Source organism: Artemia sp. Qi Xiang Cuo, chromosome 14 (genome assembly GCF_049724085.1).
Source record: "Artemia sp. Qi Xiang Cuo chromosome 14, ASM4972408v1, whole genome shotgun sequence".
Classification (NCBI taxonomy): domain Eukaryota; kingdom Metazoa; phylum Arthropoda; class Branchiopoda; order Anostraca; family Artemiidae; genus Artemia; species Artemia sp. Qi Xiang Cuo.
In genome coordinates, this window is record NC_142807.1 from 53,509,309 (window position 1) to 53,522,755 (window position 13,447).

Sequence of the window (13,447 nt, forward strand, 5' to 3'; positions counted from 1 at the left end):
TGAAGGTCGTGTTGGGGTCTCTTTCTTTGTAATGGTGTGGATGTGCCTTTTGTATGCTTCGTGATCTTCTGCTAGGCGAGGAAGGTCCGAGAGGCGGTGAAGTGCAAAGTTTTCCTTCCACCTTTTTGGGGGATGACCAAAAGGACGAGAACCGTGAATTTGGCCTTCGAAGGTGATTTTCGGGAGACGGGACCTACTCATCCGTTATATGTGACCGAGCCATCGAAGTTGCTGGAACTGGATCTTCACGAGAATTGTTGTACTTTAAGGCGCTCGAGAAGTTCGACATTTGAGATTCTATCAAGGTAAGTGATCCCGGCGATGCGTCGGAGGCATTTAGTTTCAAATGCTGCGAGTCGACGATTGTCATTTACCTTCATCGTCCATGTTTCACATGAGTAGATTGCGATGGGGATGATCAGGGTATCGAAAAGTCGTGTCTTAAGCCGCAGAGACAAATCCTTGCTTTCCCATATGGGCATAAGGGCCTTGAAACTGGAACTCGTTAGGGCGAGACGTCTTTTAATGTCTTTTGATAGACTGTTGTCGCTGGTGATCAGACTACCGAGGTAAGGGAACTCGTCGACCCACTGGATACTCTCTCCATTAAGTTTCAGGTCTGGCTTAAATGTTTCCTGCGGTTTTCGTGAGCAGCACATAGCCTTTGTTTTTGATACATTTATGATCATTCCAAAAGAACTAGTGGCTTCGAGAGCGTCGTTAGCAACGGCTTGTAGATCCTTGGGTGTTTCAGCCATTTCGTCCATATCGTCGGCGTAGGCTAGCTTATCTGTCTGAACACCCCCTATATGTGCGCCGCAAGTTGTTTCCACCAGGGATAATACTGCTGTGAGGAAAAGGTTGAACAGCTCTGGAGACATGGAGACACCTGCGGAAGTCTGGAAACTGTCAGTGAGACCTTCATTAGTCATGACACGACTCCCAAATTTGGAGTACATATCTTTGATAAGATCTACTAGGTTCCGTGGGATTCCGTAATGGAGGAGGATATACCCTAGGCCATTTCTCCAAATAAGGTCAAATGCTTGCCTAAAGTCGATGAAGAGCTGATACAGGTCGCGACCGAAATCCAGATATTTCTCTAAACTTTGGCGAACAGTGAAAATTTGGTCTATGGTCGATCTCCCAGGGCGAAAACCGGCTTGGTCTTCTTGGATGACTAAGGATGATACGGCTCTGATCCGTTGGAGTAAAGTTCGGGTGAAGATCTTGGCAGTTTGACTTGTTAGGCTAATAGGACGGTAATTATCACATATCGCCTTTGACCCCTTCTTGTGTAGCGGAACATTTGTGGCTTTGCACCAAGAAGTTGGGAAATGACTCTTTTGCCAGGCAGCGGATACAATCTTGTGGAAATTATCTATAGGTGGTTCACACTTGACTATTAGAAGTTATGCCTGTATTCTTTCCGGACTAGAAGCCTTGTACGTTTTCAGCACTTGGATGACATCTTCAACCTCGGACTTGAGAAGAGGTAGCCTGAAGTCTGAGATACTCATGGAGCACAGGTCCAGGGCAGTAGCCATTAGTAGGATTTGAGGATTAGGTTTCTCTTTGAAGTGTCTAATCCGTCATAATTAGACTCCTTCTGTGCTTTGTAACTGGGAGCTGTTTTTATTTAGCAGCGCACAAGCGCTGAGACTTTTCTTGTTTGTTAGCTCACGAGCTCTCTTGTACATGAAGTATAAGTCGCCTTTCTTAAAATCAGACTCACACTGTTCGCATTTGTCTTTAATGTAGGTGCGATGGGCTCTAAGGGTGGCTTTTTCAACAGCACGCTTCAACTGCCTACTTGCATAGTGGAACAAGTATTAAGTTTTGTTATTTCAAAAATGGTCGATTTCTGTCTTCTATCTGTAATAGATATCTATCGTAATAGATATCTGTCGAAATTTACTGATTTTAAGTTGTTACATCATTCATCTTTCTACAATATCAGTTTTGAAGCTTCCTAGAATTTTGTTTTTAATTACTGTTGTCCTTTTAAAGCCTGCTAGCTTTTGCCTTATCTGATAAATATGTTGGTTATATTTAAACGGTTTTAAAAAGAAAACCAACAATAAAGTTATAAACTTTTGACCTGGCAATCAATGGTAAATCTACCTTATTATCGATGCCTAAATGTAAATTTGGTGGTCATAAACAGGTTATCAAGGATCAGGAATATCCATTGTGTACATTAAGACATGCAAGCCCTTAATCCAAGATAAGGGAATTTTCCAAGAGTTAAATTAAGTCTGTTTTCTAAATTATATGGCCCTTTAGTCATAATTTAGATTTCCACTTGTTTGTACGAATATTTGCGGTGAGTTTTTTTCTTTTTTGGATTGAGTTCTGTAGATAGTTTATTGGAGGTCATGTTGAAAAGAAATGTTGTTTTTTTTTTGTTTTCTTTTTTACAAGCAATGGGCTCAGGAGCACAAATTCAGGAAATTTTAGGGATGGGGCATGGACTTTTTTCAGTTTATTAGAACTAAACATGTTTTTTTTAAACATTTTGAGACATTGAAAAGTCGTGTTTCAAAGTCCATGGGGGAATCTTTTTGCAAATATTTTTCAATGAAAATACCAAAATAAAGGATTTTTCAAAATATTCGGAGGGGGCTAATTTCTCCCTGCCCCCTGGACAAAAGAACCCCTCGATATTGCCCCTCTTGGGCAGGGACTCTCTGCCCCCTCCTCAATTTGTGCCCCTAACGGGTTTTAAGTTAACTTTTTCCTATCTCTTTGTATTATGTTTTTTCTTAAGTTTTAGCTGTGTTACTTCATTTTTCCTTCTTCTTTTTTCCATGCGTAATGCCGAAATACTTGGGCTTTTAGCAGTATATAAACTCATTCTTTTTATTGTCTTAGTTGAAAGTTTTACTTGTTATTTCTAATATTTTCATTTCATTTTATTTGTAAATATGTATAATTCAACCTTTATAGAGAAGCGGAGTGCGTTTTATAGAGTTTTACAACTTTGTATTGAGTTGCAGAAAGAAGGCAGTGGAAAAAGAAGTAAATATGTTTTATTTGAGGCTTTTTGTTTGGATTTGCTATACAAAAAAAAACACTAAGAAGCTGAATATCAGCGATTTTTTTTTTAGAAAACGTGATTTTCAGGAAAACAAGAAAGTAAAGAGAGATATTTTTCATTTTTTTTTTTTTTATTATATACCAATTACGAACCTCCCTTTAAGTTTTGGGTACATTTGTAAGCTTGGCATAAGGGGGAAAGATATGGGGACAAAGTTTATTGTAGTTATAGATTTTAAGAGGGGTTATATGAAATCTCAGATGCTTGGGATTTCTATGCTGAAGACTTCTCCAAAATTTGAATTTTTCTCTCTTTGTGCTCTGTCTCTATCTGGGGAAGAGGGGCATTCGCCTCCCCTGTTTTGCCCCCTCATAGGTTTTGAAAAATATTTTTCGATTTTTTTTTTTGAGAAAGGGCTCTTTTAGTATTCTCGTTTGAAAAATTAAAAAAAATTGCCCGTCCTCTTAGATTTCGAAAAATTCTCTCCCTACGTTTTCACGAATCGACGCCACTTAGTGGGTTCTTGTCACAGTTTATATAATTAGCAGTATGATCTTTCCCTATCTCACCCATTATAAAAACCCGGACCGAGGTGCGAGTGCTCCAGAGAACGTATAAACATAAGCGGCATTAGATCTTTTCACGGGTAGACAAAGAATAATCACTTACGGAACAATTACTGACAAAACCACTTGGCCGGCTCACCAATAAGTGGACAATAAGTGCACAAATAAGTGGGAGGAGCTTTTTGTTCGCACCGAGAATGAAGAGCCAGAAATCATCTGCGGTAAACTTATTGCTAATTCAATAAGCTGTGGTTCCTGTTAACAGTAACCGAAACTGTGGAAAATTAGAATTTGAAAATAATATGTACATACCGATTCAAAATATGTAAAATTCATTAAGTTTAAAGTTGCCTGTCAAAAGTTATTTGCATAAGAATATTCGTGTAATTTCAGGGAGGGAAAGCCCTCTGAATTGGAGTTGAGTTTTGATGGAAATTACAGTATCAAATTTAATGTGTCTGAGGAAACCCATATTTCCTATTGTTACTTCATATTTTTCCCAAGAAGCTTGGTAATGAATCGTTTTAAGATAATATAAGATTTAATCATCATAAAATACACATAAAACATTACACTTTACTATTCCCCCAAAGGCTCATTGGTCTGTAAAGAAGGGGGAGGACAAACGAGTCACTTACTCAGAGGAGAAAAAAAAATTAAAATAATCACTTACTCAGAGAGAAAAGAGCAAGAAGGAGAAGAAAGGAAAATATAAATAAAATAAAAACTATAGAAAACAAAACTAAAACTATAGAAAACAAAGCAGTGAAATAGAACTTTCAAAATTGATCCAGGAAAAGTATGTTTAAGTTTCCTTAAAATACCGAAGCTCCCGCATGTCTTCATTTTAGTCAAATCAATGTGATGATTGAAAGACAGATTTTCATCGACAAGAATGCCCAGAAATCAAACATATCGATCTTCACATCTATGAATCATCCCATTTGGCTGGTGAATTACAGATAACTGGGGATAAACCTGAGAAACACGCGAAAAAATCAAAAAGCTGGACTTGGAAAAATTTAGGATAAGATAATTATCATCAAGCCACAAAATTACTCTCTCAAACAAATTTTCCAAATTTAATCGAAGCTCTGATTCGCAGTTTCCCGAAGTGCCAAGTGTACTGTCATCAGCAAAACACACAAGAACATCAGAAGAAGGCGAACTATAGTTGTCACTATGAGCAAAAGAAAGCTTAGGATGACAGAGTCTACAGCAATTATTAAGTTTCTGCTTTTTTATTACATAAAAAGATCATTTACATGAATCAAAAATAGCACAGGCCCTAAAACTGATCCCTGGGGACGCCGAAATTCACCTGTGAGGGTGAACGGAAAAGTGGATCAACCAAAATTAGCCTATAATTCAAATAAGACTGAAACCAAGAAAATACATTTCCCCTCATACCAAAATGAGACATCTTCGATAGAAGAATTTTATGGATTAAACAATCGAATGCCTACGAATAGCAGCTGGAATTAATCCCGAATCTAATGAAGAATGTATAAAATTCAAAAGGGTCGTACTGGCATGTTCAGTGGAGTGCTTCATTCGGAAACCAAATTGAAAATCACGAAGACAGTTTTTAGACTTTAGAAAAGCAAGGAGACGAGAAAGCGTAGCCCTTTCGAAGATTTTACTAAATACTGATAAAATTGAAATTGGCTGGATCATTTCTTGGTCCACCTTTGTACAAAACAATAATCCGAGCACGCTTGAGAGCATGCGGAAATACTCCACAGTCAAATGAAAGATTAACAAGTTTTGTTAGAGGCAAAACTATTCAAGGAAGAATAATTTTAACTACCTTAGTAAGAATAAAATCTGGCCCAAATGAGGACAAGTTTTTCAAGCCATTAACAATTACAGTAATTTCCCTTACTGTTAATGGCTCTAGTAACAGAGACTTAAGACAAGAGAGCCCGAGGTAAAATCTAAAGTCCGGCTTAGGCCGAGACAAAGTATCTGCAGAAGCAATATTCTTACCAATATTTGCGAAGAATGAAGTGAATGCCTCTTGGACACTAAGCTCATCCTCTACAGCTTCATCACCAATGACCAGATTCATAGGTACAGAGCTAGATTGAGAACTGGGTTTAAGTACATAATTTATTACCTTCCAAGTTTTACGAATATCATTGCCACCTGCAGCAAAATTATTCAGATAATAGATTTGGCTTTCCTAACCAAGGAATTATATGTATTCCGGTAGACCTTGAATTGACAAAGACGAATAGCACTCGCTGAAAGTGAAGCGGACTTATAACCCCTCCAGAGATTATTTTTCCTCCTCCAGCTTTTGAGAAATCCGGATGTCATCCATGGGTTTAGAGGAGCAATCCTTTTAGACCTATGATTAGAAAGTGGTACTTTACAAATATTAAGAATAGCCTCTTTTACGGTCCCATAAAAGGACTCAAATAAACAAGAAAAATCTTTGTCATTATCAAATAAGCCCCACGAAATTTTCGACAATTTAGACCCAAGAAGAGATAACTCTTTCTCACCAAACCAAATAGAACAGGAATCAAACACTTGATTCGGTTTACTCTTCCCCCGTTTAAAGCTGAACCAAATATATTGTCCGGTTCGATCGGTCCGATCGAAAAACAGATCGGGCAGAAACCGAATATATTGGAAAATGATCGGAGATATCACCAACTAAAATTGAGCTTTCCTTCAAGCTAATCTTAGAGAAGTTATTGTCAATAAAAAAAAAGCTGTAAGATTAGTTACTCGTGTGGGGATGGATGTAATTGGTATAGTTCCTGCGGCAAGCATGACAGAAAGAAAATCAACTGAAGCCGAAGAGTTAGAATCTATCAAATTTATATTAAAGTCACCCATTATGATTAACTGAAAGGGACGTTTCAGTATTATGTCAAGTATTTCTTCAAGATTCCGAAGAAACAACGGAACTACACCACTAGGAGAACGATAAATATTGTCTTTGATTATTTCAATACCATTAGATATAATTTCTATAAATTGTGACTCAAAAATACCTTCAAAATTCCTTGATAAGTCATCCCGCAAGCAATAATGTAAATTACAAGATATATACATGGCAAGACCTGCTTTAGCCATCTTGCATTGGTTTATATGTTCCATTCTGTGATCATGAATATCCAATAGCATTTCTTTGCCAGAATCCAAAAACGTCTTACATAAACCAACAACATCAGGCTTTCCATGTGAAACAATTTGTCTTAAATTATCTATTGACGAGGATATACCCTGAATATTAAGCTGAAGGGCAGTCAGAGAATAATTTCCTTTGGTAACCTCCTCTCCCCCAAATCTGAAACATATTTACTATTACCAATAGGGCTTATATTATTTGGATTTTGATTAGCCTGACCTACAGAATTATTTAAGATTCTAATTACATCCCAAAGGATTATTTTCGAGTTCGCAAAGGCGCCTCTCATGGCTTAAAATATTGACAAAAGGAGGTTTTACTTGGAGTCCATTTAAGTCACCAGATGAACAAAAAAGAAATCTTTACTTAAATCCGTTACAAAAGAAAAACCTGCCAAGGGATTATAAACACATAAATAACTAATTGCACAACAGGTATTATTGGAACAAACCATGAGCACGAAAAGAAAAATATGAAACAAAATGAAAAAGAAATTGGGAGAAAAGAATTGAAAAGTAATGACCTGGGGAAGGCATTTACAAATCAAGAAAAATAATAACCAGTCACATACTAATACATTGATGCAAATAATTTATTTTACGTACACAAGTCACACCCGGAACTTTGGCTAGAACTTGTCTATGATCAGACCAAACACTTTTTGGACCAAAGGTGCCGCGAGCCGCGTTTAATGGATCGCGACGTTTTTTATTCAGGTTTTCAGACACAAATACACCTGACTTGACCAGCTTACTTTTTGCTGCAAACACTTTACTAGCAATATCCAAGCTTGCAAATTTTACTAGGACGGGGGAAATTTTCACATTCTCAGTTTAAGTAGCAGGCATATGGAATCGATTAGCCTTTAGGAGGTCCATGTTTTTTAAATCTTGCAAGCCCATTATTTATGTTATCACTTCCTTAAGATTATCCATCAATTCCACATTGGGGTTTGATTTCACATAATAGAAAATTAGGGTATCAAGTAAGGTGTCCTGCTCAAGCTGGTCAACCCTGTCTTCTATTTTTTAAATTTTATTTTCAAGCACACAAGTCTCTGAAGGGCTATTTCATTTTTTTCAAGTTTGGTATTATATTCAAGGGAAACAGAATTATAAACTTCGTTCACAATATCTTCGCTGATAATTTCCGAAGCTCGGTGATCTTTTATTGTGTCTGACAGGACACGAGAAATATCATTCATTAGGTTCGACTTACTATTCATTAGTTCCTCTTGAGTTTCATTTATTATTTCCTTTAAAGTTGATGCTGCTGCAACAATTGGATTTGAAGGCACTAGGCTGTGTATTGCTTTAGTTTTAGTGGGTAGTCAGATAAGTAGGTTTTACTCAGAGTCTTGAAAATATCAGGGAATAAACGCTGCTCTTCAAAAGCCTTATTTACATCTTTATCTGTCCTTGTACAAGCTTCTCTAAAGTGGCCATTCCAGTTGCAGGTATGTGCTTCAGCTATATTATGCTCCGAGTGGATACCGTAGCAAAAAACTAGATATCTAGGTTGATTATTTTGGTTTTGGGTGGTTTTAATAACCACTAATGGCCATAAGGGGTATCCCTGAAACGACGCTAGGACAAGCTCAAACGGTTTTTACTTTGCCATTTTTCGATCTACAATACTGAGGGGGACACACTTCAGGTACTCGTAATAAACTTCAACAACAAAATATTCCAATTTACCACCCCAAAGTACTCGCGTTTGTAGTATGCACTTGGTTTTTGGCTCAAGCTCATCAAATTTCAGCAAGGATTATATCCGATTCAATTGAAAACTTGTTTAGCTCTTCACTCTTTGAACTCTGACAGTGAACTGGACAGTTTTATTTGTTTGATCGTTGTTGTTATTTTTTCACGTGGGATAATCGTATTGAAGGAGTGGCTGTAGAACATTGAAAGAGGGCTCATTTGAATAGAAATTCAAATTTTCTTATGTCCATCTTAGCTAATGAAAGAGATCGCACTACTAAAAACTGTCATTTTCAGCCATTTTATCCCACAAAACGACATTTTTATCCCAAAGAGAGTTAAAATGCTGTCGACCAAAATTCTAAGATTACCAATCGGGTTCAAGTATCGAGAAGTCAAGTACTACATACTCTTCTGTCCGGCTATGGCTCAGTGGGTTTGATCTCAGCTTAGTAATACGGGAGCCAGAGTTCGAACCCAGCTGTAGCAACACATTGCAGAGCCGGTGCAAGGACCTCAGTAGTCAAGAAGTGTCGTTAACTCGATCCATCCATCCATCTACATGATCTTTGGGTTTCAGAGGTAATGCTGCCATGGGGTGGCGCATTCATCCCAAATATTTTCACACATTGCAAGTATAAAAGCCACTAAAGTCTGTTCTTATTATGTCTTCAAGGTCTTTCCTCGCGAATTTTCACGTAAGTATAAATGCTACGAGTTAGCCGTCACAATGACGACTACAGCAGAAATATATATAACGAATGTATATTTCGTTATATGTATATATCTGCTGTGACGATGAATTCAAGGGAAGATAATTCAAACAATCTTATTGGGTGTCTGAAAAACATCTGACAAGTCGCCTAGTGGAAAATTGAGACGATTATCCTTCGACTCACAGAAAGGGGTTGATGCCTCATCTAATTTGATCGACAGTTATCGCTAAAAATTTTGTAGTTATCTGTAAAAAAATCAAATTTTATTGTCGGTAATTATTTATGAGCGTCATTCAAATAAGTTGATCGTTGCGCTTCAACTATTAGAAGATGTGGGAGTGCATCTTTTTTTTTGGGGGGGGGGTCGTCTGATACCTCGAAAGGTTTATTTTTAGGTCCAGATACTTTTAAATTCCCATGAATGGTCTATGAGATGAGGGGATTTCAGCTCTTCTCTTATTGCGTAAAAAGAAAAGATCGCAATCATATACTACATTAACAGGGCACCCAATAGGGGGGGGGGACTATCACCCCGTTAGGTTTAAAAAAATATTTTAAAACTATTAATTAAGGACAAATAATAAAAAATAGAAAAGTCCTTCCCCCCCATATGTTTCGAAAACTACCTTGGTTGTATCTTAATTTTTAAAGTCGAAAAAAATTCCCACCTAACCCTATATTTTGTTGAATTGGTACCGCTGTATAACCTGAGTTCCCCCCAAAAACAGAATTTGTTCAAGTAACTTCTGCCTATCCAGGTGAGAAGGATTTAGTTTGGGAGCAGGAGGGGGAGTTGAAATATGTAACAAACATGGTAGTTGTGTGAAAAACAGTAGAAAATCTAGGGAAAATCGTAGACTTTCCGAGGTGAATTTGGATCTCCGAGCGGATTAGTTTGGACTAATTTCTCTCATTTCATCATCTCTATTTGAAATTGCAAAATACTTACAACAGAATTCTGCACTTCACCGTAAATAATGACAAGAATATTAATTTTTAACGCAAGAGCAGTAGTTTTAGATATTTTTTATTCACATTTGGTAATTATAAAAGTAAATTCATTAAGTGATGATGAGGAGGAGAAGAGGAGCTACTAGAAATTAGTCAAGATGGCGCCACTGAATTGGAAATATGGTCAATCTCTGAAACAGCTTTTGGTTCTTCAATCAGAATTAACCAAAAGGTAGGGGTCTTGAATAGCGGCTCTTCATAAGGTGGCATTCCTAGAACAGAAGAGACATATTTTTAGATTGCTAATCTATGTTCATTTTTATGGTTTTGTTGGCGTTTTTGACAATTCATCCCCAGCTCCTCTTCAATGGTCTCATATAACCCTAGGCTATTTTAAGAAAAACTTGCATGATAGTTGAAGAAGCTTATTCAAAAACAGATAAAGATGGGGAACAATAAGGAAATACGATTCATTGGTACTTGCTGCATGTTATGAAGTAAGAATTCTGTCATATATTATTTAGTCTTATGTGTATAGCCTAGGGCTTTAAGGAACCATTAGGGGGGGGGACTGTGGATGAGTTGTCAAAAACGCGAACAAAACTATGAAAATAGAAAAAATAGCAATATAAAAATGTGTCCTTTACCCAAAATAAGACGTCTATGGAATTCATATTTCTCTTCTTCTTCGTCAGGCCTTACATGTTATTTCGTAAAAATTGGATGCTTCAAGAATGTAGATATTTTGTCCCCATGCGAAATCTGGGATTTTGATTTTGTTACTGTTTTTTTTAGGTCTTTTGACTACTTTGCTAATGCGGAATAATTCCCCCTTATAATTCCCATGCAATAGCTAAGAAAGTGTTGCACTATTTAAGGTGCAATTATGCACAGCAACTGATAACTGACTTTTTTTTGAAAGATTTGGTATGTTATTTTTCTGCATTCCTTCTGTTTTAATATATAAACGAGAGAAAAATATTTTCCTACCAGTCCATAGCTGATGTTAAACTCTGTCCATCAACCGATTTAAATTTTAGAAGTTTAGTTTAACGGAAATTTTAGATTGAAAATACGCCACATTCTTGTTTTGAAAATCGTTGAACAAAGGACAGTTTCCCTATTTTTTTTTAACCTAGTTTAGATCAATTTCTTAGAAAAAGTCTCGGTAATACCATGACTTAACTCGGTGAATGGATGTATCTAATACTAATGAATACAACGGTTTAAGTATCGTGAACGTTTGGTGCAAATTAAAGCCTTAAGTTCCACATAAACCTTAAAGACCTTTTCTGACGACGTTGCTGATCAGCATTGTTGATCAACAATCTGTTTTGGCAAGACACTGTTGATCAACAATCATGTTCTAGTGACCAACAAAGGCTAGTGATCAACGTTGTGGATGAAAACGATCCGCAATTGAAATGATCGTCTGTCAAACTTATTGGTCACATTAAGCGGGAAATTTCAAGTATAAACATCGTGGGGGAAAATTGTTTTTTTTTCTTGCAATAATAAGACACGAGGTGGTGCTTCCTTTTGAATTACCCACCCCTCCCCCCAAAAGGCACTGAAGAAATTTAGTTCTGGTTAGCTGAATCTTTCAGAATTGGATCAGACAGGGAATAGGTGTATAAACAGTGAAAATTACAAGAGCAAACATGATTTTGATTGAAAATAGTAAAACAGTGTTCACTTGATTTTGAAAATATTGCTGTTTATTTCCAAGAATAAGAAAAACTTGTGTTCTCGCGAAGAATATTATTGATCAACAGTTTGCTAACCAGAAAAGGCCTGAAGGCTGTAATAATACATAGCAACTGATAACTAACGTTTTTTTTCGCTTACAGTTGCAATGGCTTGGCCTGAAAATGTTGGCATTGTTGCTCTAGACATTTATCTTCCAAACACATATGTTGATCAAGTTGAACTCGAAGAGTTTGATGGTGCATCGAAAGGGAAATACACAATTGGTTTAGGTCAAACCAAAATGGGATTTTCTTCTGATAGAGAAGATATACAATCTATATGTTTAAATGCTGTCCAAAGGCTTATGGATAAAACCAAAATAGGTAAGGTGGCTCTGTCTCGACTTAGGGTCAGATTTCGGTCAAAGATTAGACATTCTTATTTGTATTTCATAGTTATTTGTAGCTATTACTTATAAAAAATGTTTAATCTCCATTAATAAAAAAAATCGAGAAAAAGTCTTGCTTCCCTTCTCTCTCCCACTAACTCAGACAAGAACAGCAATGAAGTATAAGTTACCACCTTGGTTAAAATACCCAAATACTAATTTCTCTGTTGGTAGGTTTCTACTCTCCTCCCCAAAGTTGACCCTTTAACTTGTTATATCAGTAGTATGACATCCAAAGTTGCGCCTTCTTTTCTTTGAAAAGGTATAATTTTGATTCAAAAATTGGGAATTTTGGTCAGTATCTTAAAGCGAAAATAGAGACTGAGTAGGGTATATTTTCTAAGTTTTTTAAGTTTAGCAAAAATCTTTGGGTTAAGTTTTAAACTGAGGGTACAACGCGCCGTAACTTAAATTTTGTTATGAATATTCATGTGAGGTACTTAGGCAGTGTGGAAGGTCAGATTTAACAATGTGGATCCAGCATAAATCGTTTACACAAATAGGAAGTAAAAGCGGTCGTAAAAAAGATCTTTGAGGAATTCCACAATTAACTTGACCAACACTGGGTATAGAATCCTAAATCTTACAGAAAAATCGAAACAACACAATCAAGATAAGGAGGAAAAATTGGTGTGTATTTTCCCCAATGCCACAGTTTTCAAGTTTACGTTGTAAGATCAATGGTTTACAGCGTTTATCGCGTAAAAGTCACTCATTGCTGCTCGGTACTTATACAGGTTCTTTCTTTTGGAAGGGGAGGGGGCAGAGATTGTAGAAACGGCCAGAAAACGACGAATTGTGTCGAAAATACAAGAGGTCTTAGGGAAAAACAGCCGGCACCTTAAGAATACTATCAAACCGTCATTAATAGATACATTTACTTAGTCGTGTGGCCTCTGAAAATATCGTTAAAGAAAATAAGAAGCGATAACATCAGAGATATTGCGATAAAAAATTGAAAAACTATTCCCTTCCTGAATAAGAAAAAATTACACCATTTGCCAAATCCAGTAAATCATTTGTCCTTAATAAATTAGTTTAAAGTACCAAGGACACCTAAAATGAAAACTAATTCATTAAATTGGTCAAGTATAAACTTACACAGCCATACATGTATTAAATTAGTGTGAAAAAACCAATCATTCATTTTTTTAGGGAGAAGGATCTCCCGTTCACATAACATATTCCA

General features: G+C 36.6%; 1 protein-coding gene across 2 annotated transcripts in view; it reads left to right on the plus strand.

Moving 5' to 3' along the window:
- Positions 1-13,447, plus strand: part of Hmgs (hydroxymethylglutaryl-CoA synthase) — an 82,549-nt gene that overhangs the window by 44,608 nt on the left and 24,494 nt on the right. Inside the window, exons 1-2 of one of the 2 annotated variants that reach the window (XM_089100193.1) lie at positions 2,191-2,326; positions 11,972-12,193. In XM_089100193.1, the coding sequence (XP_088956319.1) occupies positions 11,977-12,193 (217 nt within the window). In that variant the 5' untranslated portion in view covers positions 2,191-2,326; positions 11,972-11,976. Of the gene's footprint in view, positions 1-2,190; positions 2,327-11,971; positions 12,194-13,447 lie in introns of those variants that run through there. The other variant, XM_089100192.1, reaches the window with a different exon arrangement.